General features: G+C 41.4%; 1 protein-coding gene across 4 annotated transcripts; it reads right to left on the reverse strand.

The window, feature by feature from the left end:
• Window positions 1–590: 590 nt before the first annotated feature.
• On the reverse strand, window positions 591–26,221 carry DFNA5 (DFNA5, deafness associated tumor suppressor). 4 transcript variants are annotated; one of them, XM_017823822.1, is made up of 11 exons: window positions 26,173–26,221; window positions 24,680–24,792; window positions 22,221–22,451; window positions 20,899–21,091; window positions 12,547–12,718; window positions 11,434–11,554; window positions 7,219–7,407; window positions 5,225–5,352; window positions 4,922–5,108; window positions 3,477–3,550; window positions 591–2,265 (listed from the first exon to the last, which is right to left on the reverse strand). In XM_017823822.1, the coding sequence occupies exons 3-11, from the start codon at window positions 22,429–22,431 to the stop codon at window positions 2,035–2,037; spliced, it is 1,506 nt and encodes a 501-aa protein (XP_017679311.1). In that variant the 5' UTR covers window positions 22,432–22,451; window positions 24,680–24,792; window positions 26,173–26,221; the 3' UTR covers window positions 591–2,034. The 4 variants fall into 4 exon arrangements, with proteins under 4 accessions (XP_017679311.1, XP_017679312.1, XP_017679314.1 ...); XM_017823823.1 differs by having other exon boundaries at window positions 22,221–22,617; XM_017823825.1 differs by lacking the exon at window positions 26,173–26,221 and adding an exon at window positions 25,838–26,026.
• Between the last annotated feature and the right edge of the window lie 557 nt (window positions 26,222–26,778).

Below are 26,778 nucleotides of genomic sequence, written 5' to 3' on the forward strand. Positions count from 1 at the left end.
GTAGTAGATGCTCATCCAGCTCTTCTGAGGTGGACTGTGAATTAATCTGGGCCAGTGCAGCTTCAGCTGGGTCCCTGAAGAGGGTATGCTCTTAGCTTAGGGAAGGGCAAGAAAGGAGTTATTTGAGAGACAGGCTGCTTCTCTTGCTCCCTTGGATCTTCTTATTTCCAGTTTGACCTAATTTTAAAATTCACCTGAGTAACAATCCTGCATTCAAGAGCATGGAAGAAGGAACCGGAGAGAAAATGGTGATCATACAACCTGCCTTAGTGTTTCTTTTTTTGCCCAGTTGTGCTGCTCACCCAGTTCTAAAAAGGCCATTCTACCCTACCTGCTGTTCTAGAGGTGCTTCTGTGGTCACAGGAGTGCTGCCAAACCAGTTCCCTCTTCTGCATCTGTGACACAAAATCACATCCTGAAAGCAGTTACACAATATAGTGCACAGAAGGCTCACACCAAAGCTCTGTAAGGAAGATCAGAGCACATGGACAGTGGCACTGTGTGGATGCCCAAACAGCCACTTGCCATCTGTGCACCACCTTTCAAAGCCAAGGGAACCCCCAGAAGAAAAACAATGGAAATTATATTCATGATGTTATAAGTTGTTCTCTTGTTTTGACATAACATTCAACAGAAATTTTTGATAAATTAGTTACAGAGGCAACTTTTGAGTAGTGATTGGCAAAAGAAGACTTTCCCATTTACACACATCATTCCAGGAGCAGAGTTACATGCTTCCATCCTCCTAAAGGATCTTTCCATCTACACCAGTGCAAGGTTCAGGCAACACCATCAGCTTCATTTAATGGATGAGACGCAGAAATGCCCACGGCGCAGCGTGCAGAGCTACCCTGGGCTCTTGGGGTATGGAAAGGTTCCACGGTGCTTTTCTGCAAAGTCCATGTCCTCAGGGAAAGCTGAACTGCGGTGACTTTTTGATAACTTCTTAGTCAATCCGCTCAGGATCATGTGGGAATAGAGCAGGAAACAACCAGACTCCTATCCACCACCTACACTGCAGGGCCTGGTTACTGATCACATAGGTTCCTGCTTGTTTGTCAGCCATCTCAGAGTCTTATCTGCAAGCACTGATATTCCACTTACCTGGAACATCATCTTCCCAAGCCCACATTTGCAGTGATCTCTGCTGCATTTCTGTTCCATCCACAATTACAAAAAATTATGATGGAAAAAAAGGCAAAATAGTTCAAAGCATGCAGTGAGTGCTTTACTGACACTTTGCTACTAGTCAAAGAAATGAGCAAAGTATCTGCATTTAAAATATCCTACGGGTGAAATGATAATTTTTGTGGTGTGCAGCAGGGACCCTTCATGTGCACACACCAAAAGGCATTGCCATACCTCAAAGTTCCAAATGCAATTTAAGCTTGCTAAGGTGAGTAAAAGCTTATTAGAAAATAGAAATGCTGTACTGATGTATAAATCACTAAGGTGGTCTTGGTTTTTGAAAAAAAGGATTTTATATTTCCTGCATTGTGCAGGAAACGCCAAACAACAATAAGACAACCTAATCAAGTACCTCTTTGAGAGCCCTCCATTCCACTTGCTCCAGAGTGAAGGATTCTGTACATCCAGTCTTAAAGGAGCAAAACAATTGCTGCATTGCAGAACCCTGGATTTCCACAGCCTGCTTGCTTGAAAAAAGCAGTTTGTACTTTGCTGTTTTCTCCCACGCATATTAATGCAAGCAATCAGGTTTCTACTGCCCTGCAGATCTGACAACTACCACAGCAGCTCTGTTCAATTTCTGTTCCTCACTTCTCTTGTTTAATTCCCCCCTTCATCCTTTATTTGTGTATTTTCCACTGGAACCGCAGAGGGGTGGTACACCTGATGGCAGTGCAGAGCCTGTACCCTCGGTGTTCCGAGTGCCCCCTGACCGCCCTAACCCCTGGCTGTGCTGCCCTAAGGACCCAACAGAGCAGTTCTACTGCTTAGCCCAAACACACCAACACTATGGAGCTATAGAAGAAAGAACAGACTAGAGCAAAAACTGGATACTCAGTAAAGCTCCTATACATTCCCACCTAAAGCATGAAGCCCACACAGCGCAACATAAAGAACGAGTGGGAAGAATCGAGGTTCTTTCATAGTTACAGCTTTTACAGAAGACTCTGTCATTTCCAAATTAATGTTTGATGAAGCAAACAGCCTTTTCACGACATCAAATCTTCTCCTGTCAGTGAGAGTGGCCACCAAAGGACTGCTCAGCACCACACTGCCATCGGCTGAAGCAACATCAGGCTGTATTTATGAGAGCAAAAGATAAAAGACATGAAAACATTTTCCAAGCAGTGCTGTTCCTGCCACTGCACAGCTCAGTTCTTTCATACAAAACCACTGTAGAGCTTACAAGGCAGCAGCAAAAGGGCAAGATTCCCTTTACTATTGGGCTTACTGATCCTGAACAAAAGCTCTATGGCATCCTTTAAGGAGCAACATCCCTCCCTACTGTCCATCTGTTCCCCTAGTTCAACTTCTCTCACTACAAATCACATTTAACTCTCACTCTGAGCAAACAGTATCACTCCTCTTGCCCCTACATATTTAAAGGATTTTACTATTGTTTTTGTAAGTGAGCTTAAAAAACTCAAAAAAGGAGAAAAACATAGAATGTTTTGGGTTGGAAGGGACCTTAAAGATCAGCTAGTTCCATCCCCCTGCTGCCGTGAGCAGGGACACTTTTCACTAGACCAGGTTATTCAAAGCCCCATCCAATCTGGCCTTAAACACTTCCAGGGATGGGGCATCCACAACTTCTCTGAGCAACCTCACCACCCTCACAATAAAGAATTTCTTACGAGCACCTTGATTTAAACCTACCCTCTTTCAGTTTGAATCCACTCTTCCTTGTCCCGTCACTACGAGTTCTTGTAAAAAGTCTCTCTCCAGCTTTCTTGTACACTCCCTTCAGGTACTGGAAGCTGCAATTAGGTCACCCTAAAGCCTTCTCCTCTCTAGGCTGAATAAACCCAATTCCCTTACCCTTTCCTCATAGGTGAGGCACTCCATCCCTCTAATGCCCTGCACCATTCCTTCAGCAGTTTCAATAAATGGCCTCAGAGTTTTGGGACTTCAGAGTTTGCCATGGCTCAAGCACTGCTGCTGCCAAAGGAGAATTTCTTTCCCAAGGGAGGTGATTACTGTTACTGAGCCTTTAAAACAGTGAGACTATTAGTAAACTAAAATTCAAGCTTAAGTTACAATTTTCTTTTGCTCACAACCCACGAAACCTCCCAAATACAGAAATGTTTAGAAGTTAGGTATCCACCTGCAGTAAATTATGTACTTCATTTGCCACTGTCAGACTGACCTTGGCTAAGCTCTGCCTACGGCTGAAATTCGCACTGGAGCCTGACATCTCCTTTATTGGGTGAGAAACATGGTGAGGCCAATGACATGGTCATTCCTGCTGCTGGGCCCACATGCCACACAACCACTTCTCAATTACTCACCAAACAACACAGTGCTGGAACAACCTGAAGATCACAGCAGGCACGCAGCAGGACCAGAGTGTAATCAGACAGCTCTGCGAAGGAAACATTAACAGGGAAAGATTGTTTCCAGTGAAGGCTGCATGAGGCTGGCTGCTGGAAGGGGGCCTTCAACAAGGAACTCTGCTATGGGATTCTCCTTAGCTGGATGTTTGGAAGAGGCTGATCCACCCCTTTCCTGCCTGCAGAATAAAATGGTATGGGCAATGGGTCTGATTACCTCTGCCCTTGAGAAAAGGCACTAGTAGAAAAGGGGATTTCCTTCCCATCATCCTTCTCTGCTCCCTAAGTATCTCCCCAGTGTTTCACCCCACATCTACAGGCTGAATAAATGACTTAGGCCTTGAATAAATCAAGAACCTACACTCTCAAAATTTATACAAGCTACTGACTTCTGCAAACCACAATCTGAGAGGAAATGACACAGCTGAGACTGCCTTCAGGCTGGGAGATGGAGTAAATGATCCCTGTGGTGCCCTTCAACTCTGTAACAAAAAGGCTGTAATTCCTAACAGGCAACAGGGATAATACAGCTTTTGAATCTTGATCCGGCTACACTTATGCCTGGACTTTAGCAGCAGACATTATGTCCAAAGTCAGGTGATAATGCAACACACTCAGTTAACTGCACCCTGCTGCTAATAGCATCTGAGAAGTCTTACCACATCAGCAGGTTTCTGTTTTCTATTTCTTTTCTGTCTCCACAGATGAGTTAAACTATCCTACCTGGGTACTGTGTGTATATGGATGCACACTGACATTTTGCTGCACAGTGCCACATCTACACTGGACTTCCCTTCGTTACCTTAATGTCAGGAAATTCTTTATATATGAGAGAGAAGAGAAAAAGCCAGGGAAGTCTGTTGTGGACTTTGCAGGTAGCTTTTAATTAACACTCTGATGCCAACGAGATTGTGAGGATGGCATTTGTTTGACATTTATGTTTAATCTCCCATTTCAGTAGCTGCAAAACAACCTTCTAATTGCAGTGTCTCTATGTTAAACTCATTTTTGCTAAATTTAGTTTGCACCTCAACAATATCCGCTGTTACACAGGAGACATCACCTAATTTGTAATTCTCAGCACTTAGGCGGGAAGAACTCTGGCATGCAATAAGTACAGAAATTAGCTTGCCAAACTGCAAATGCCCACACTCAGCAGAAGCAGAGTCGAGCAGTCTTGAGGGAATGTGTATTTTACACGCAAAATCTGTCGGTGATTGAGGGCTGAATTTAATTCACAGGCAGGAATGCTAAGCATAGTATACCAAACTCATAAAAAAGGAACAGAACAATTTATGTTCACTCAGCCACCAACTGCTCAAAGAGAGCCATAAATGCTTTAGCGTGGAGGGAGCTTCTAAAAGGAAAATCAAATTAAAAAAAAAGGGCTCTTAACAACGTACCAGAGATAGCACTGATGAGAAGGTGTGCAGCTGAGAAAAGTTCTTCATCCTGAGGATGACATTTCTGCAACAACAGCTCACTCTGTAAACTGCACCCTAAGAGCTGCAAGAAGTCAAGGAGGTCTCTTTGTTGTGTAAGTTTTAACTCCTCCAGATCTGGCTCGTCTCCTGTGCAGATATCATCAAACTGAAAGCAAAAGAATAAGCAAAATTTCTTGAAAAGAGAAAAATTCAAGCAAAAGAGAATGTTCGTGCTATTCTGAAATTACTTTCAGGAAGCAAGCCAAAATTTCTTCATCTTACCACATCCCCCAGGGCAGTCACCATTTCTTCATGGAGCAAGAGTTCACAAAGGGTTTTATATAAAGCTCTTTGCTTGTCTTCTGGAAGCTTCACAAAGGGCTGGAACTGGGTCTTCAACTGTGACAGATCTTTCCCAAGAAAGCAGTAAAAAGTAAAACTAAGTACTTCTACACAAATGCCAGTAAAAACAGTTAACATTTTTGCTATGTGTTTCATAAGTCCTTTTATCACCACACCCTGACTACCTGATTTCCACGAGCACAAGTTACAATGCAAGGCTGAAACAGATCTGATTATAATTCCTAAGGAGCCAATGAAGCCTTAATGAAAACGCTAAGAAAGAAGAACAGTTACCAAGGATCACCATTTGGTGTTCAGTATTTTTAATATTTTAAAATCAGTATTTTAATGCTAACTTAAGTTTCTCACTTGAAATTTATCTCCAAAATATGTACATTCATACGGCAGAATGACGAGTTCTGCTCATAAATTTACTTCTGATCTGTGGTTAGTATGAATTACAAAGTCAATGGTGTAAGTCCACATAGAGATCTATTAGTATCCTACATTGTTGTCCTCGTATTTCATCAGGTGAAAGAAAGAATTACAGCCCTTCACCCCTGACCTAATTATTATTAAAATAGTCAGGACAAAAATGCCTTCTTAATTGAAATTCCGAATCCATTACAGTACATACAATAGAAGTACAAGAAGTGCACTGCACTTCTTTCACCACAATTCAACTATGATCGTGTAACTAAATACTTTTTGACATCAAATTACCACTTTGCTAAAAGAAAATAAGTTTTCAAATCAATAATGCCAGTTGGAAGGTTGGAATGTTTTTTCTCACATTCCAAAAATATAGGCATGCAAGTGTTCTCAACCTTGTTTAAAAGAAATTGTCCTTCATGTCACTCCGGTCGAAAACACGCTCTCTTTAAAAGATGTCCTTTATATCTAAAAAGTTACTTCACTGGGGAAAAAAAAAGCCCAGCCACAGGCAGATATTTTTTTATCTGATGCAATTGACTGTCTATACAAATAACAGAGAAGGAAACCTACTTTCAAATTCCTTAGCAAAAACAAATTTTTTTTTAGGTTTTTTTCCCCCCAAGAGACTGTGTAGGTTAATTAATTAAAAGAAATCTCCAAGCCTTTTAAGCAAGAAGGGCACAAAGGTATTTCGAGCTAAAACAAAACACAGAACTGTGGCATACCATTCTTTTACAAGTAAGTGGGTTTTAAATACACATGGAGACAGTTATTCCTTTCAAGCAAGTCTACACAGGAGAATGACAGAATTTACATAGGGACAACAAATATCTATTCCGGCCACAGTCTACTGAACAACCATTAACAAAGGGTGAAATTTATAGATAACAGAAGTGATGTTCATCAGTAGAACCACCTGTAAGAACTCTACCAAGAACTGATGAAAAGCAAACTGTGTTCTGAGGCCTTGATTGGTTTTCCCTTTTTTCATTCCTCCAGTAACAATCCTGCCCCTTCCTTCCACAGTCCTACAACAAACAACTTGTACCTGCTCCTGTTTTAATTTTGTCAGTTATAAAGCTTCTCTGAAAATAATGAGGCTAAGTCTTTGTAATTTTGAGACTTAACCTCTAACTATGAAGCTTTACAGAGAGTATTTTTCAAATATGAAAAAGTATTTTCAGTGACCCTTTATGAATGAAAGCATAAATCATCACTAATCTTATAGAGGTTATCTGGAATGTAACAGAGCTGACATAAACACCTGACTTTGTAAGATCATATTTACGACAAATGGATTCAGGATGTTCCTAAGGAACAGTCCACTGCGTATACCTATTGCAGAACTAATTTTTTATATGCTTTCAGTGCATTCCCCAAGAGTTCCTGATAAGAGTTATTAAAATGAACTAACGAGATTTCTTACGTACTATTGTACTAGATTATTTCTCCCTATCATGTTGCTTAATTCACTGTAATGTAATCATTTCTGGTAATACCTTGTTTCAATACACTTATAGAAGCATCACTGGGAATGAGGTTTTCAGCCCCAGAGTACATCTCATTATCAACAGCATCTGGCTGATAGAGAAATGAAGCATCTCTGAATAGAGCTGAATGGGGATAAGTCGAGCCTTCTGTGCTTTCTTTTTCAAAACCTCCTTGCTGTTCATCTAGCAGACAGAACTCTGTAATTAGAAATTCAATTAAAAACAATAATTAATAAAATACACAAGCAATTACTAAATAAGATGCTAGCTTGTATTTTCTAGTGTTCTTGCATGTGATTTCTCCATGTCTCGTCTCTTCCAGATGGAAAGAATGCCAGCTGTTGCTATGCATGTGAATTATGGAGCACTGCTGCAGCCCTGGTGTTTGGTACAGCGTGTACAGATTGAAGGTCCCGTGATGCAGCTGCCACCTACAAAATGTGACACCAGCTCCTGTGAACTAAAGTAATGCAGACAGCAAATACCATGAAACAACACAGTAAAAACCTGAATGCTGCATACAGGAGATGCAGGTATGAATTTCTGACATGCTGGAATGCAGGCTGCTGATCCACTCATGATGGAGACACATGACAGCACTCTCTGAGACTCGTAAGAACTCTTGAGAGTCCTTCACAGAGCTTCTTTTGGTCATGGCACTGACAAGACACTTCTTTCTCAGCTAAGCCACAGGTCCATCCTCAAGTTCTCCAGATGAGTGGAAAATAGAGAGTCTCGAAAGGACATCACCTAGGCATGTTCCCAGAGTCACTGCAATATACTGTCTCTCTGCAGTAACTTCATGGAGGAAATAATGTTTCCTGGCTGGATTATCCTTTCTGCCTCATCTTTGTGACAAGCACTGACTGACCTCACCCAAGCAGAACTGCCCTTTTCCTGCCACCCCAGTGCCCTCAGCTTAAGGGACTCCTGCAAGGTACAGGAAGCCTCTGTAATACGCTGAGAAAGTCGGAATATCAAGTTCTGTGCTCATGTGTCCAGCACTGTGCCCCAAAGATGCAGAATACAATCAAAGCTCTGTGCATACTCTGACCATCTTTTATTGGCTCAAATGCAAGATCTGAATCTGTTCCCCTGGGACACTGCAGGAGGTCTGAGGAAAACACAGGCAGGCTAGCAAAAGAAACTCAATTTTAAAATAATACCTGACAGCAAAGAGGGAAAAAAATGTAACTAATCAAGTACAGTGCTCACGTGTACCAGGCACAAAACCTAAATATAACCTTCCTGCAGTTGTAAGACTCTGTCTCACTAAATTAAGGACATTCAAAGCAGATGAGAAAGCATGGAGAGCACTCCATCAGCAAAAAGCTTTTCAAAGGGAAAGCAGACAAAGAAATCTCTGCCACAGAGGAAGAAAGAAGACAGACCTTTATGCTTGCATAACCCTTTGCAGAGAAGAGCGAGTTACAGAGAAGCAGAAAGTGATTAACACAAGCTAAGAACTTCCCAAAGCATCAAGACTCTGGACAGCAGCTGAGGCACCATCAGGCCAACTCACTCATGTTACTTTCCTTGATAATAACAAGGCTTTCACATGAACCCTGAGGAGGAGGACAGTGCTGACAAACTGACTCCCCTCCTGAGGCAGAATGATGCTAATAAGGGAAATCAAACTTTTCAGATGATGCTGTGTGTTAAGAGATACAGACCCTGCTGTTAACTCTTGTAATGGGACTCGATTCAGAGGAAAACACAGGACTCAAAATTTTGTATTAATAGGACTGTTAATGAATTCCGTATTGAATGCTATCACATTAATCGATGACAAACCTCCAACAGTGCAGTTAGAACTTGTTAGTTATTCAGAAACGTTAACAAAAATGCACGAAAACCAGAGATGATCAATGAAAGCAATTAAAGAGACTCCTTTGTGTGAAAAGGTGGAAAAGATTAGGACGGTTCAATTTACAGATACTTAAGAGGAAGCAAGGCACACAGTTTACGTATAAAAATGTCCAAGCATGTTCCGTCACATCAGCCAGAACATTTTAAGGAAAATTTATATAACATTCTTCCTAACAATAACTCAAGCACTGCCACTGGCATAGAAAAACAGACAGTAAAAAGTTTATATGCACCCTATTCTGTAATTATCTCTGAAGAGAATCCCACTAGGTTACACCTGCTACAGGTCACTTTTAGTCTCATGAGAAAGGACTACATTAGGCCCTGGATTTAACTTCAAAGGCCATTTCTATTTCCATAAACAGACACTGATCACTGCTGCTTAGACATTAACAAGCTGAAGTTTAGGCTCCACCATACTTATTCTTGCTGGCAAATCCTTAATTTTGTTGTTAATTCCTACCCTTTACCTTCTCAGTGATAGTCAGGCAAGGGAAAATAGCTCAAATTAAAAAAGAAGAGGCAAGACATAGGTTGTTTGAGATAAAACATGAAACAAGCTGTGCTGGTTTTGGAGCTTGAAAGATATTAACATTAAATATGAAAAAAAGAGTGGGAAAAGAAACAGAAGTGGAAGAAGAGCAGAGAAATACAGATCATTAACAAGACCCATGTATCATCAGCTAGCAGGACACAGGAATTTCATCTGGAAATCACTTAAGTAGGTTATCAGCTACACACCTATGTAGTCAGACAGCCTTAACTGCACCTCATTACTCTAAATTACAGTCCTATTATAACCATGAAGTCAATGCCCTTTGCCATTATCTCTGTGTTCAGTCTACGTCAGAGCAATTCCACATTTCAGAAACTTTTTACAGGTTACATAATATTTACTTCTACTCCTGAGCCTATAGACTTCCTTAATATCAGAAGTCAATTGAAGGAGAATGATGCAGAATTATCTTCTGCATTTCTTATCCAAACAAAGTGCATCCTGGATTCAAATCTCAACTGTACTTCAATTATTTCTTCAACGTTATCTCCTGTTTCTCTCCACATGAGTCCTTCCCAACTTCCAGCTCTACCCAGTCCATCTGATTTCTTTTCTTCTCGCATAAAATCCCCTGAAACCTCCTTTAGGTCAGGGAGTTTAAATGAGGACAGACAAGAAAGAAAAACCCAAGTGATTCTGCAGAGCAAAGTTACATCCCCCCAAAGCCAATTTCAACATTTTTTTTACCCTGAAAAATATTCGACCTGACATAAGTAAAGCATGACCAGAAAACATGACAAGGACATTTCTGCAAACATTCTGAGGGCAATCTGTATATGAAAGTGTAAGTTAGAAAAGTTTAAATTCCAGTCCTGTATGAATGATTCTTTTCTTAACACGACTGTTGTCTAAACATTCCTGGTTGGCCGTTGATTTACATTCAGGTCACTCTCCTGCCAACAGGTGAAGGGAACAGTACAAGCCAAGGGCCAGCTAGTTAGAGCAAAATTGCAGAAAAAGACCAGGACAACAAATTTGAGAGGATAAGCAGCGTGCCCCTGCAGTTACTGAAGTTTTCTGCATACTGGGCTGTACTGACAAGAGTGTAGCTAGCAGACTGAGGAAACTGAATTTTCAATTTGGGAGACTGTATTCAGTGTTGTGCCCAGTTTTGGACTCTCCAGTACAAGCCCCACGTGCACATAATGGAGCAATCTGGCAAACAGCCACCAAGATCGCTGGGGGCTGGAGAGAGACGAGATGAGGAGAGGTTGAGAGACTGGGTTTGTCCAGCCTGGAGAAGGCACTGCTAAGGGAGAACCTTACTGCTATCTATAACTACCCAATGGAAGCGTGAAGAGAAGACAGAGCCAGATTCTTCTGTATGATGACAGGACAAAAGGCAAGAGACACAAATTAAAGAAAGGGACATTCTCATTAGATATTAAGGACAAAAAACCTTCACCATCATGGTGGTCACACATGATAACAGGCTGCCCAGAGGAGTGATGGAATCTCTGTTTCCAGAAATAATCAAAACTTTAGAATAGACAAGCAATCTGATCTAACTCTGAATTTAGATCTAAGTTCAAAAGCTGGCCCTGACTTGGTTGGGGCTCCAGCTAGATGACCTCTTCCTCTGAAACCTAAGTAATTCTGAGTTTAAAATGTATTCAAGCAAGTAAAAAAGCATTACTAAATCAGAAGTGCAGCATTTCCAGCACAAATAATTATCAAGGCAAAAGAGACCATACAACATCATCACCTTCATGCACAGGGAAATGCAAAAATCATTGCCCAACGGACAGCTTTGTCCACAGCTGAACTGGGTGCCACAGAAAATGAGCCTTTCAACTTACCAAACTTGCCATTGTGCTTTATAAACAGTTCAATTACACCATAGGCAATAGTGGTTGCAGGAGGAATTTCAAGAATCACACTAGAATCCTTCACCATACTTCCGTTTTCACTTACTGAAACCTAGAAGACAGATTTATTCACCATTTATCTGATTCAGCTATTGCATAGCTTAAACCCATAACTAAGGTGAAAAATACAGAGAAAGAATGTGCTTTATTCTCTGTGATGTCTAACTTAAGCATGTAACATTTGACATCTGCAAAAGGAAGTAGATGAAGAGCGAGGGAGAGCACAATGCCAAGAGCAGCTCTCAAACTCTTAGCTACCCTGTCTCAACATGAAGTTGAGTTCCAGGTGCAGCTTTTGCCACACATAAAACACCATGTCACTAGGAAATGGGCACCCACTTCAGTATCCTGCGCTGCCCAATTCTATCTTGACATATCTTTTGCCCAGCTGGAGACTGCTACCCAGAAGGTGGCACTTGCACAGAGGGTGGTTGTCCTGCAACTCCCGGATTTCTGCTACTGGAAACACCCTGTACACAGAAGTGATTCATCTCTACCATTAAAAAAAAAAACTTAAAATGAATAAGCATATGTTTTGGCTTTGGTAATTCCTTCTCAATTCACAGGCAATTTTTCAGATATCCTCATAATGCAGTTAATCTCCAGTCCCATGATCGAAACCAAATAGCTTCCCAATAAATACGAAAACTCAGTAGACACTGCAACCATTTGTGAGGAATGATTACTTGGCTTTTCAAATAAATTTGCTTCAGCAATGCATTTTTCTATTCAACTTTCAGTGAATTGCTGTACATTTGCTTTATGTTCTGCTGTAGGCAGGAATCTACACAGAAACTGAATTGCAATTTGATAGTGTTGATGGAAACTACATTCCAGACTCACACTAAAAGATGGCATCTTTTGCCAGAAAGGCAAAAGAAAAAAATATTTTGCCTTTCTGAAGTTTCACAATTAAGCAGTACAGCAAATTCAACATGTTAAGGAAGCACAAAAAATACTCTGAAGCCTATCTGGAGAACCCAAAATTTCTTCTCAGATAATCTGCAAATGTTCCATTCCTTGCACATTTTTAACAACTTTTACCTTTACTGTTTTTGCAGTGCATCCCATCACACCACTGACTTTTTCTTCTGTCTGGATATGTTCAAATATTGTACACCTCTGAGTTGTTATTATCTTTTCTCTCAATATGCACAGCACTTCCCGTTTTCTTTCTATTACTTGTTGCAGTAAACTACTGTTTAGATCTATTGTTCTGAAAAAGAAAAGACACCATTAACAACATAAATAATAGAATTGTGAAAAAAAATATTTTCTTAATTGCTTGAAGAAGCTTTTATTGTAAAAACAACAATGGTTTCTGTATGGGCAGTCCCCTCAAAATTATTATGTCCTCTTTTGTTATTTGGTAGCAGTAAATATCTGTATTCCACAGTAAGTCCCGACACAAATGCTGAAGTCTTGATTACTTACTCTTGAGCACAAATGGCAGTTGTCTGGCTACTTTCTGAGCAAACAAAAAAGCACAACTTGAGACAACTTTAAGCTTCCAGGGTAACATGAAAACAACCAGCCAGGCTTGTGGACACTAGACTGAATCCTCTCCTACTCTGAAATTACCACGGCCATAGCAGCGGATGCCACACTAAGAGAGCGTTGCCTCAATGTCAAACCTCACTGCTTGCTACAATCTGTGTCACTGTTCACTTAAACCCTGAATGGGCTGAGTGGGATTAGCACCAACCAAGTACTTCAAAGGGCTGGATGAGAAAACACAAGATTTCATGGTTTTTAAAACTGAAGATCACTGAAAAAAACACCTGCTACAAAATCCTGTGTATAGACTGAAAATTCAAAATTAGTGACCAGGACTGTCACAGTCAAAAGAAAAACTAACTGTGGGAGGGACCTCGAATCTCTAGCCCACGCCCCAACTTTACAAGCCACCCTACTGAACAATGTAATTCAGCATGTTTTTAAATGCTGCTGGAGATAGTTCTAACATTAAGCTCTTCTTAGAATGAGCAGAAGACAGAAAGTGATTTCCCAGAAACAATACAGAAGGTTTATTTTCTAAGAAAATGTTACAAAATCCTCTGTCTTTTGGGGTGTTAACAGATTTTTGGTAGCAGTTAAAGCAACTTCTTAATTGTATTTAATTGATTAAAATACGTCAATTATATTATACTTTTGCAAAATACTCACTGGAGGTCCTCAGATGAGATGTCATATTTTCTGTGAACAGATAAGTCCAGCAAGACAGCTGGAAGATTAAAGGATTGCTATCCCTGGCTCAAGTTATTCAGTCTCTTCTCCTCCCTTTTACTGTAAATGGCTATTCATGGAGCTAAATGGCAATTCCCCAAAAATGTGACAGAAAGACATGTCTGACTCCACTTCATCTAAATCGAGATATTTCCACTTTTAATTAAAAAGTTTTAGATTTATTAGATTCTGGAGTTTGGAATTTATGCAGTCTGTGTAAGTCTGAAGTCAGCTTGGGTTTTTATTGAATTAAAAATATCCTCAGGCAATTTTTGATCTTTGGAGAGTTACATGCTTATATGAAAGTTCAATCAGTTGGAATGAACTGTCTGAAAACCTTAAAGTTGATTGTTTAAACAAGGGAAAGAAAATACCTCTGAAGCAGTGCAGCAGCCACTAGAAAAGCACCCCCAAACATTCCTCAGATTATTAATATAACTCTTCTTTTGGTGCAAAGCCATGCTTTATGCTTGGAATGCAATGAATCTTTGGATTAAGCAAAGACTGAAGAAATGTCAAGCAATCACAAACATCACTGCTCTCAGAAGTGTCTGCCAAACCAGAGCCATTAGTTATCACAATAACAAGCCATCAAGCCTATCATATACTTCACAATAATTATTTATGTTTCTGAAGTGGTGTGCTAAGCATCTCAAAAATACAAATTAATGCACTAAGACCTTGCAATTCTAACATTTGACCTAGGAAGCTACAAGGGGAAAAATACAATGAAAAAGCATAAAAGGAATTTTTTTTAATGTATATTTTTGGCCGGTTTTAGAGGATGACAAACTTGCTGGATACCCCTAATATTTAGAGGAAAAAAACCCCTAAACAATGTAAGGTAGAAAAATACAGATTAAATAGAGACTTGCTATTTCTGAATGAATGTCAATAAAAGAAGCATGACCTAACTCTATATAAATGAGTTACAAAATAATTCAAGAGACTTTTTTCTTCCATCTGCTTCTACAGCATTCTGCCCGAGGCAGGACTGGCTCAGACCCTGTCACACTCCTGGCTCTGAGGTCCAGATGCAGAACTAACAGGAGTGTGGCAGAGTGGAAGAGTCAGAAGACACAAGTTAACATGCAAAGAGGCATAGTGAACAAATTTAGGAGACAGCGCTGGAGGAGCTGCTGCAGCACTAGAGGCTAAAGAGCAACAGCAACACACAAGGGCACAGAGCTCACTGCCTGGCCCCTGATGCAGCACTCTCACCTCAAAGGTGACTGGGGTCCTCCACACAGAGCTGCATGTGTGGCAGACACATGGCCACTGCCTCAGTCCCAAGGTTTGAGTGACTTCAGTGGGCTGTATTCAATTGCAAAGCTGTCAGAAATGCTCTCCTCTGCCCAGAAAGTTTAGTGTCTACTGAATTCAGAGCTTTAAAACACATACCCTTACCCACAGGTACAAATACCTTTTGTTCTAGGGCAGCACAGTAAAATGTTCTCCTCTAGATTTTCTATCATAAAACAGACTCTAAGGGTTGTGTGTGGACACATCACGAGTTACTACTGGGGCACAGCCTGTTGAAGGCAAAACATTCTGCTCTTCTCAGTGACTCAAGCAGGAGATGACATGAAGTAAGCAAATACCCATCTTATCTAAATTATCATTGAAAGCAGTCTTCAAGAGCAAAAAGCAACAGGGTTAAAGTCTGACAATCAGAGCAGGGCTTCAAGTATTGCAGGGCAATGGCCACAATCTGTAACTGTATTTTTGCAAGAGCTCAACTTACTTGCTAGCATAACACTGAATAATACAAGATGAGTTATACATGCATGCAGGTATATGAATTGCATTTCATTTTATTATGTTACAGGTCATGTTTTAGAGCTTTTATTTCTGTTCTACAACCATCGCTCTTACTGTCTCTTCCACTATCTATTGCACAGGAGCCCTCACCAACCCTGTGCCACCTGTCCCACATCACTGTACTCCTGAGCTGAAGCACTGTAAAGTAACACTGTATAAAATACAATGAAATTTTGGTTTGCTAAGTCCCATTATTAACACACAGAGTATGAGCCTGTATAAATAAAGATCATTTAAAAGGATTATAGCGTTTTGCTTGTTTGTTTGTTCTGCTTAAATAACCTTCCTGGGGTCAACGATTTACTATGCTGGAAGCTCTATAGGTCAAACATGTACAGAAAATAATCTCTTTGAGTTTTGGTCTCAGTCCCCATTTAACTGGATTAAACACTTCCATTCTCCTATAATGCAAAGACCTCCTTCACCCTCATTCAACTTTTTTCTTCTTGCATGAGAAAAGTAGTGAAAAACAGAAGCACAAAGGCAATTTTCTGCATACTGAAGGCAGAAAAGAAGGGAGAAAGGCAGAAACCAAATGAGGATAAGAGAAAACAGACAATACTTGGCAATATAGCAGACTCACAGTTAAAGCAGAGAGCAGGTGCCTGGTCTAAACCCCACTGCTGAGACTGAGGGTCTTTCCTTTAGGTACAGAATTTGATCGAATTGTCCAAAAAGGACAGGCCTTAGGACCATTTTTCCATCAAATCCTGCCTAGTCTTCTCAGTAACCCACCCAGGAATCTTCAAAGCAAGAAGCTTGCCAGTTTACAACAAATACCAAGAATGGTTACTGCTGTGAGCACTCTCTATCCTCACACTGGACTCAGCACTGCTGCCTGCCTGCACAGATTTTCACTAGTCCAAACTACCCATGAGTGAAAACCTTTTCAGTCCTGCACTGGGCAATGTCACTGCAGCACACCTCCTTTCCTAACTCTAGAGACACGGGTAGCCCACACTCACAGCCTCCACTGCATTTATAATGTGCAATAGTCTGATGTCTTCCATACAAATGCTGCTTGTTGCACAGCGAGAGCCTTCAGCCAGCTTTGATCCTGCTCTAATAGAGACATCTTGATGAATGCCATGGAGTAAAATCCACCAGACCTCGGTCTGCCACTTTCTGCCAAACACAGATGGCATAATATTTATTTTGTTAATCCATTTCAAATATAATCTCTCTGACCTACTTCTTACAGAACACAGCACCTGCAATAGTCAGCTTATTGACAGCATTTCACTATTTTCCCTACAGAATAACCTGACAATTACTTCACAGAACATCTTCCCCAAGAATACCAGAGACTTCTCAGACTGCAAGAGACAGGTAGTTCCTCTATTTTCTCCTTATTATTTCTCCTTTCTCCTTGTAAGGCATGCTCCTTATGTTTTAAATCACAGACACACACAATTGCTTTTATTCAATCCTGTCTCATAACATTCTGTGACTTCATATCACCATGTAGCACCTTTGGTGAATGATTTTCTCACCATACTCATAAATGCTCAAAGAGGTTTAATAAATAACAAAATGGTCTGAATCTCCATGGTACTCAGATTAGGAACGGGCACTTATTTTCGTCTCAGTGTGGACAATAATATGCACTTTCACTGATTTAACTATAGTGCAATATGCAATAGTGTAAAAGTATCTTTCAACTATGCCAGAGTATGCTGCTAATAACATACTGTTTTCCTAATATGCTAATCACAGAGTTAGGAATCATTCACATGGTATGATGAAAGAGTGACAGGCAATTTTTTCTGCAGCTGATGTGAAGTGACTGGCTGCTGCCACTTGGTCCTATTTCTGCCGTCACTGTCATCTCAGAACTTCTCTTTCAATCACCTCACATGACTTTTAGTGAAATGGTAAAAGCAAACAAGCAAATTTGTTAATCCATGAGAACTACAGAGATTATAACCTCCTCATAATCCTTTTTACTGGAGGGAAGAATACAGAATGGTTGAGGTTGGTCTGGTCCAACCTCCTGCTTAAGCAGGGCCACCTAGAGCAGTTTGCCCAGGATCATGTCTCCAAGGAGGGAAACTCCACAGCCTCCCTGGGCAACCTGTGCCAATCTTCAGTTACCCTCACAGTGAAAAAGTCTTCCTGATGTTCAGACAGAGCCTCCTGTGTTTCAGATTGTGCCTAATGCCTCCTGTTCAGTCTCTGGGCACCACTGAAAAGAGCCTGACTCTGTCCTTCAGGTATTTATATACATTAACAAGATTCCCTCCTAGCCCGAGCCTCCTCTTCTCCAAGCGAAGCAGTCCCATCTCTCTCAGCCTTTCTACAAATGTGAGGTGCTCCAGCTGTTTTCATCACCATAGTGGCTCTTCACTGAACTCTCTCCAGTATGTCTATCTCTCCCTCATAGTAGGAAACTACACAGTACTCCAGGTTTGGCCTCAACAGTGCTGAGCAGAGAAGGATCACCTCCCCCTCATTAGTCCTCCTCATGCAGTCCAGGATACCACTGGCTTTCTTTGCAGTAGGCACACATTGCTGGCTCATATCCAACTTGATGTCCACCAGGATCCCCAGGATCTTTTCTGCAAATCTGCTTTCCAACTGGTCAGCCCCCAGCATGTACTGTCACCTGGGGTTGTGCCACGTGCAGCATTTTGCACTTCCCTTCCTTGAACTGCATGAGCTTCCCACCAGACCAGCCTGTCCAGGTCCCTGGGCATGGCAGCATGACCCTCCGGGTGTTATCAGCTACTCCTCCCAGCATTGTGTCATCAGCAAACTTGCTGAGGATACACTTACTGACTCCATCACCCAGATGATTAATGAAGGTGTTCAACAGGACTCGATGCAGCATTGTCCCCTGGGGTACATAATTAGTCACTGGCCTCCAACTAGACTTTGTACCACTGATCAACACATTCTGAGTCCAGCCATTCAGCCAGTTTTCAATCCACCTTACTGTCTGCTTCTACAGCCCATATTTCATCAACTTCTCTATGAGGATCTTATGGCAGACAGTACTGAATGCCTTAAAATAGAAGATGGAATATACTCTTAAATCCACAGCAATCCAACTAAGGCACAGGATTCTGACCCAGAATCGGTATGTTACAGTACTGTGTGAACTAGCAAGCACGATGTAATATAAAAACAAGACTAATGTAAAATGAAATATGCCAAATATTGCTTAACTTTATTTTAATATTCCATATTATATGTTCTGTGCTTACAATGTCACTGCTTCTGCAAACCAGGAAGGATCTCATCCCACATCCTTCAGCTGTCATCCCTTTTCAAGAAAAGGAGCCATTGCAGCATCTGGGATCTAATTAAAAGATCAGTAGGATTCTCCTTCAGAAGGTTCACCTAAGAAGTGACAGGAAACCGATTAGCTGCCACTAGCACTTCCAGCTTGCTGAACTCTGAAGACTCACATGACTTAGTTTAAAAGGCATAACGGATTTGACTTTTCAGAGTTTTCTGCTATTTATCTGCAACTTTGACTTAATCAGCCTAATACAAGAACATATTTAAAATGCAACTTGATTAGGCTACATATGTAGAAATAATAAATAAAACAATGATTGATCAAACAAGCATAAGCACCATGTGTCATTTAATGACATCAAGAACACTTTGCTGATGCTCATTTCACAAGGACTGACAGGTAAACATCCTCTTACTGCCATTAATGTTTTGCATCCAAAAATCACTAACCTGTAGGCACCAGCATTCCCAAATTCCACAAAAAGCTCCATGAACGAGATGCAAGTTTGAAGATTGGACACAATCAATCACAAATCACAGAATATTTATAAACAAGTAAGCAGAATTTAATCTATAACACACTGCCACCATTTCCAGTGAGCCTCTGCATTACGCTGAAGAAAAAAAAAAACTGAATTCTGCTATCATCATTATTTTCAGTGATCTGGCAGAAGGCAGACTGACTTGATATCAGTTATACACTGTGCATCATAAGCTTTAATAAGCTATGAGCATCTTGTCTATGAATTGAGAACTAGCTCCTTACATAAAGTGGCACACACATCAGCCTTATTTACAGTTACATATAGATTGGCGTAGAGCTACTGATTTACTCAAAAGAAGATAACATATTTCTGAGTATTTAGTTACACTCAGGATTACAACCCCAAGATGTGCTGCTTTGCTACGGGAGGATTCTCTGTGTGAATCTGCTTATTGATCTGAATCAAAGTTGCTCTAGTTTCTTTCTCTGTAGGACTTTTTCTAGTGCTAGAAACAATCTTGACTGACACTATTTTCCTGATATTAGATGCATATTAATTTTACAGACTTGGTACACACATTTAGCCCAGTATTTTCTGCTTTTAATAAGGCATTTAGCACAAAGAGAGCAAGGTGCCTTATTAGAATAAATCTGTTGCCTTGTGAATGCTCATAATAAAAAGAACACCAGCCATTTGTTCCCATGAAAATGGAGAATTGATTATTTCTAGAACATCAGTGTATCTAAAGCAAATTTACACCGCTTCTGACAACTTCTGCACTGATAACAAAAAGCTATCATCTGTATCTTCAGACCATCAGCAAAGGTTATTAAATTGCATTACACCCCCTGCTGCAGATCTAGAGTACAATGCTGTCAAAACCAAACCACCCTCATCTCCCAGGAGTCAGGACCTGCAATACAGAGTAGATCCCTGACTTGTCAGCTGATTGCCAAGTAGACTTTGGTCCATAACTGTCTTATTGCAACATTAAATAAATCCAATTTCAGAGTAGGACAGAAAATGAGGAAGTGTTATGTATCTTGAAAAATACAGAATATGGTTCCCTTCTGTTAATACAGCATATAACAAGGAGAAGTAGATCTGTATTTTGTTCAACTAGTAGAACATGTGTTGACCATGCTTGCTCACCTTTGCTATTCCTTCAAGTAATCCAATTTTTTAGCACAGTTGCTCACACACACACACACACACATACACAATTACAAAACCTGCTTACAAGAATATTAATAGTTCTGAATTCAGTTTCCACAGCATTTGCTCCAGTAACATAGAGACACTAATGCATTTTTTTTCCAGACTCTTACCTCAGTACAGTCCCACAAAGAAGGGAGTAATGTATTCATGCAAATATGTAAGATGAAATTACAGAGAGATGTTTTTAAAACGAAAGGGAAAAGTTTGATCATCAAGATTTCAAACTACGGAAAATTTTGGTTTTGAATATATGATTGATCGCCTGAATACGAGAGCTTACAATAAAAATCATTTTCAAACTACAGCAACACTATAAAACTGACTGCTCAGTGACTGTACCTGGCCCAAGTCTTTTCAGCTCTAACCCTTCCTGGCCATTACAATGCCAACATTAGAAACATACCTGTCCTTGACGTCTTTCATAAGCTGCTGCAAGTCAATCTCCTGCTTCCTCAGGTTTCCAAATGAGGACTGGTTTTCCACATAGCCCTTCCTTCCAGCTCCCAGGCTGATCTTTGCAAATGATGCTTCAATACTTCCTTGAAGGAAGTCTTCAAACTTCCCCATATATTTTGCAAAGTCAGACTCCACAACCACTAGGAAAGCAATAAAAGTAATTTCTACCTGTGAAGGGAAGTACTGAAACGGCCCTGAAGTGACTGGAACAACAGACACTTAATATGACAAGTTAGTGAAGGCAGCGAACAGCATCGAAAGGGAAATAATGAAATTTACAGCTCTGCAACTCTTATTTCTGCTTCCTTCATGTTTTCATCATCTTTGCTCTGCTATCTTTTATATTTTTGCCATTTTAGGAAAACATAAGGTGACTGAAATACTGAGCTCAGATGCTATGGAAGATTTATAAAGAAGGATTGAAACTTATTTCAGCTACCAAAAAAACCAAAACCAAAGCACACGCACTTTTACAATAGGGTTAGTATTTTGGCATTATCTTGGCATATTCTCCTTACAGCGCTGTCCCAAAGCTCACTGAAAACAAACTGAAGCATCTAACTGTTTTAAAACAACTCAGAATCTTATATACCTACAAACCTATGAACTGACTCAGAATCAGCTAATCTTCCAAGCTAATATCTTAACTTACAGACTTATTTATTTTCCTGTATGGAATTGTGACACATCCAGAAATACAGGATTCCATGTTGTTAATCCTAAAACCTGGATGATGTAGTTGGATGAAGAAAGAAGTACAAGAGTCAACCATTTTTAACAGTCTGTGCAAGATGAAAGGAAGCAGTGGTAAAACTTGCTTGGCCTGGCCTGGCCTGTGCAAGCATCCCCTGGGCTACTGTCACCAACAGGACACTGTCTATTCACTGCTTTTTGACCCAGAGCACAGTACAGTTTCACACTGCTATCACATACTGGAACCACCCAAAAATATTATATGGGAGTTCCTGTGACTGCAGACAACAGTGTTATTAAACAGTAGGACTGACAATCTTCAGCACTCAATTTCAGTAGTCTACACAGGCAAACATTTATTATTATTATTATTACTATTATTATTATTATTGTTTTAGTTAAATAAATAGTCAAGTGAGAAAAGAGGCACTCATCTCATTTCCACAGATGGAGAACACTTCAGAGCATTCCTCTGAAAGGAGCCCTCTAGTAACATGACTGAGAATAATAACAAAAAAGATTAGGGTTTGTATTCTTTTTATCTACAGTAATAGTGCTGACCGAGTATGGCTTTACCTGGTTTTATCGGTTTGTCTTCAATAAGCACATCACTCAGGGTGACTGTCAAGAAATGATACTTGGGCTTCTGCCAGCACCAGAATTTCCTCCTCTTCGTAACTAAGCTCAAAAGCTGTAGCTTCTCTGAGGCGTTCAAGTGGGAGACAGGGATCAAGTCACCTCCACTGTCAGTTTCTCTCACAAAATTCTTTGTTGCTTTTGCAAACATCTTGAGGAATCAATTAAAGCCTGAAAGAATACATCTGCTCTCAAACAACTACAGTTGGAAAGTACAAATATTTACACTGTCACTTTAAGAAGTTCTTCATAGTATTGGTATCAATGCAAGAACAGGTAGTGTTTTCATCCCATCTTCTCCACTCTGTCCTGGGAATGACAGTTCAAACAATTTATCCTAAAGTAAAAAAATGTTCACAGTAACTAACGAAAGAATTTTAATTAAAAGGAACATTCACAGGTAATTAATCTATTAGAGAAGAAAAAACTTACTCAGCCTACCTGAAATTCTATGAAAAAGCCTCTACTAATGAGCTCCCTGCAGAGACTGGCTGGGCTGAGGAGAGCACTGGGGCAGTGGCAAAGGATTTTTTTTTCTTTTATTACCTAACATAAAACCATCTTGCTCCATATAAGGTAGTTACGTAGTTAGTTATTACACAAATTATCCTGATCTTTTTAACAGGGAGTAAACACATATAGGGATAATAAAAATTATTCCATAAAAAGCAACAAATATTTGAGCTGGCATCTTTGTTACTAAGTTTTGTTTCTGAACTACACCCCTGGAAAGTTTCAATTAATTTTTTTCTTTATGAAATCCTTTTTTATCTCCAATATTTTCAAATTTTCTATTTTCCATTTACATAACTACAGCTAAATTGAACATATGTTATTTGCAAGTGCTATTCATATCCACTAAACAACTACATACATATCTTATTGTAACTTTTCAATGATTTTAATTCAAAAATATCAGCATCTCTTATCATGTAAGATTTTCTTTATCCCCAGCAACACATTTTGCGGTATTTACAAGGAATTTTTTCAATAAGGGAAACTGGCTAAATGCACAGAAGAAATTGTAAAAATGACCATTCACAAGTGCTAAACATGCAAGTCTAATAAACTAATATTTGAACCTCTTAAGAAATCTCATCTTTTTTAGTTTTTCAACTCCATGGTTTTTGAGCTAATGGTATCTCCAGAACTAAATCAATTTTTTTTTAAATCTAGCACTGTTCCTTTGAATCCCCCAGCTGACACTGACTGGAAAGTTCAACTAAGATCATAAGCTGTCTCAGCTGGCTATCCACACATTAATGATTAATTACCTGCCTCGTTCTGCAGAGATCTTAGATTTGTCATTGACAAGTACAGGCCAGAGTAAGATAGAACAGACTTCAAACAAAAATGGATATTGCAGTGAGCACTCAGCATTATTAACAGAAAATGGAAACCTGAATAAAGATATTACTGCTTGGACTACAGCCTCCACATTTTAGAATCAGAGGGGGAAAAAAGCCTTTTTGCAGATGGAAACTTACCTTTCCATTAGTCTTTCCCAAATCCCATTTTGGATATTTCACACTATTTACCAATTCCTGTTGAGGTAGCTACCACCTCATGAATCCTCCATGGCCTAGTCTATGTAAGGAGTAGAGGGTGTACAAGTAAAGGGTGTTTTCCAACAACACCTGCCTCAAAAGGATTTGAGCAATGTCAAAGTCACATAACATTTTACTAAAGAGTCTTCTGGGGCTTTCACTGTAATTGCAGCTGCAACAAACCCTGCAGCACAGCCTCAGCCGTATGCACTGGGAATACTTCCACTCATTTTCTTGTTCTCTGACCTTTTCCTAAACTGAACCGAGACTGATTTTTTGCATTTCTCCTCTTTAAATTTCCCTGGTTTTAATCTCAGTGAGAACACTTTAACGGAATAAAGCAATGAAGCTCCACTGCAGAAGAAAAAAAAAACAAAACCAAAACAAACCAAAACTAGTTTTCTTTATCCCTGGGACTTCTTTCGCAGGACACTGTATTTTGCAAACAGCCAGATGACTGCTTTGTAATGGAGGGGACCACCAAGAAAATTCTCATGAGGGAGAATGCATGAGCTTCCTGCATGAGCTGCCTTTCCCTATCATAACCTTCTTCAAACATTTCTGTGCTTTACATGACTGCTTGCTCTTTCTGATCACCTTCCTACATAGCCAACTCACATGGGCATAGTCTCTGAAAACAAAAAGGCCACCAATTTCTGAGGAGTTTATCATAAAAGAAATTGCAAAAAACAATTCCTAGTATTGTTAAACTTCATGTGAAAAACCACTGCACCATTCTATTAAACTTCCAATTCATGGTATTTTGGCTTCACTCCTAGGCACCACACTTCTGACGGGCAAAAAGAACAACCAGGAAAGAGCACTGTGTTTGTGAGGACTGAGGAGACTCACCAGGCAGGAGAAATGGGACAGTTTTCAGCCTCAAAATGGCATGTCAGTGTCTTCCACACTTTGCTGTGCTGGGAATGTCTTTTCAGGGAGCATAGTTGCTGGTGCAGCTGCCCCTGCAAAGCAAGAATATTCTATCCAAACTGCTGTTTATGTCTCTTTGGATATAGCGCCTTTAACACAAATTTGACAATGCACCCAAATATCTTGTTTCCCAAGTTCACAAAACAAAGGCAGAGAGCAATTGAATATGCCATTAGCCAAGATCAGGGAACTCCTATGCAGCCACCAGGATTGACAGTGTCCTGACTAAAGGGACATGGATTGGTTACAGACCCAGCATTAAGAAAACTCTGCCTCTGGAGCTTCTTCCTCTGGAAATTTTAGTAGAGCTGTGCTTGGTTTGGTAGAATTAAAAGGGAAGGTATCAAAGCTGGTAAGAAACGCGTCAGAGTGAATTCACTCTTACAGATTGACAGTCAGGCATAAAAACAGAAAAGGAAGGAAGAGCACCTTTCTTGCCTACTGAGAAATTTAAAATTAGCCTGAACCTAAGCTACAGAAGGATTATTTAATGACAGGGATGAGATCAAGTGAAGATAATTACAGCAACTTCACTGTTTACTTAAATAATCTCACCCAGTTCCTTTGCTTTATCACAGCTCCCTAACTCAGTACAGTGGGGCATTAGATCCAAAGCAACATTTGATGAATAATCAGCACAAAAGCAAGTTCTCAGCAGTTGCCTGATATTTCTTACAGTCTATATCCTTTACAGTAAATACAAAAATTTTTTTTTCTATTTAACATAAGGTTACACAGCACACTGGCCACAGTACACAGAGAATTAGGGTACAGAATGGCAATTGGATTGCCAAATGCCGGCATACCCCTTGCCAAACCAAGCTGTAAGGAAACACAACCCCTGAAGGCCAAAGAGGACCGGGCAGGAGCCGCAGTGTTGGAAGCGCTATTAAGCATTACAAAAAAAGCATCCGTAAGAGCTAATACACAAAGCCTAGCAGAACTATTCACACAATGCATTTCAGTCTTTGGACGCACGTGGTCTCCAGAAACACATCCAACAGATTTTAGCCCTGGATGTGGCCCTCTTTTGTGCCTCAAGGACTGCGCAGCACGTGTCTCCAAAGACTTGAGCACCGTGGAGGGACGCGGCGTCCTTTCCTGGGATGCCAGGCGCCGTCCTGCCGGGTGCTAGGACTCTGGGAAGGGGCCGAGCTGCCCTTGTCCTGGGTGAGCACACCCCCGCCCGCCTCACGGAGACCGGCTCTGGCAGGCGAGCATCGCCCCGCCGGGCCCCGCTGAGACGCCACTCAGAGCCACCGCTCGGAACTGCGGCCATTCGGCCTCGCCCCCGCGGCGGGAAGGACGGCGGGGCTCCTCCAGCCCCCCGGGAAGGGCGGCGCGGTAGCGGTCGGGGGAGCGTCAGGCAGAGCTGGGCCTTGCCGCCGCCCCGGGCCCGCCCCCGTACTCACGGCATTCCCGGCGCTCCCCGCCGCCGGCACCGGGGATGCGGTGCGCTCCGCCCGCGGGCGTGACGAGCAGAGCCGCGCCCCGGCCGAGGCGCCCCGGGGGGAGGGAGCTGTGCGAGCAGCCCCGGGAAGCTCCCGCGGCAGGCGGAGGGGCTCCTTGCCAGGCTGCGCCGCAGCGGGGGGAGCGCAGGCCCCGCCCGGGCGCCCCGGCCGAGCGGGCGGGCGCGGAGCAGCGCCCGGGGCGCCTCCGCCGTGTTGGGCGGGGGCCGCCGCCCCGGCACAGGACAGCGGGAGGGGCCGAGGCGCTGCCCGTGCACCCTGTGAGCCCCCGCGGCGGCTTCTGCCGCCCCTGCCATCCCTGCCCGCAGCTGCCCCGGGCGTTGACAGTCCCACCGTGAGGGATGGCGGGATGGGCTGCTGGCCGTGCTCGCCGTGTCCCGGAGCGGCGGGCAGCAGTCCGGCACAGCGGGAGGTCTCGGTGTGGGGCTGCCCTGTGACGGGCTGAGGTGCGGGGCTGGATCATTCCCACGTCCTGTCACATTACACAGGCCTTTCCCTACAGGCAATTGCCTGACAGCGATGTTCTATGACAGGGTTGAGGTGGAAGTC

Source organism: Lepidothrix coronata, unplaced genomic scaffold, assembly GCF_001604755.1.
Source record: "Lepidothrix coronata isolate B3197 unplaced genomic scaffold, Lepidothrix_coronata-1.0 Scaffold106, whole genome shotgun sequence".
NCBI lineage: Eukaryota > Metazoa > Chordata > Aves > Passeriformes > Pipridae > Lepidothrix > Lepidothrix coronata.

Bases quoted from the DNA above. Each gene is read 5' to 3' on its own strand.
- DFNA5 (XM_017823822.1), bottom strand. From the start codon at position 22,431: ATGTTTGCAAAAGCAACAAAGAATTTTGTGAGAGAAACTGACAGTGGA. The intron at 12,719-20,898 runs GTATGTTTCTAA...TTTCTTTTTCAG, and splicing joins ATGAAAGACGTCAAGGACAG to AACAATAGATCTAAACAGTA. The intron at 11,555-12,546 runs GTAAAAGTTGTT...TCTGTCTTCTAG, and splicing joins GCACTGCAAAAACAGTAAAG to GTTTCAGTAAGTGAAAACGG.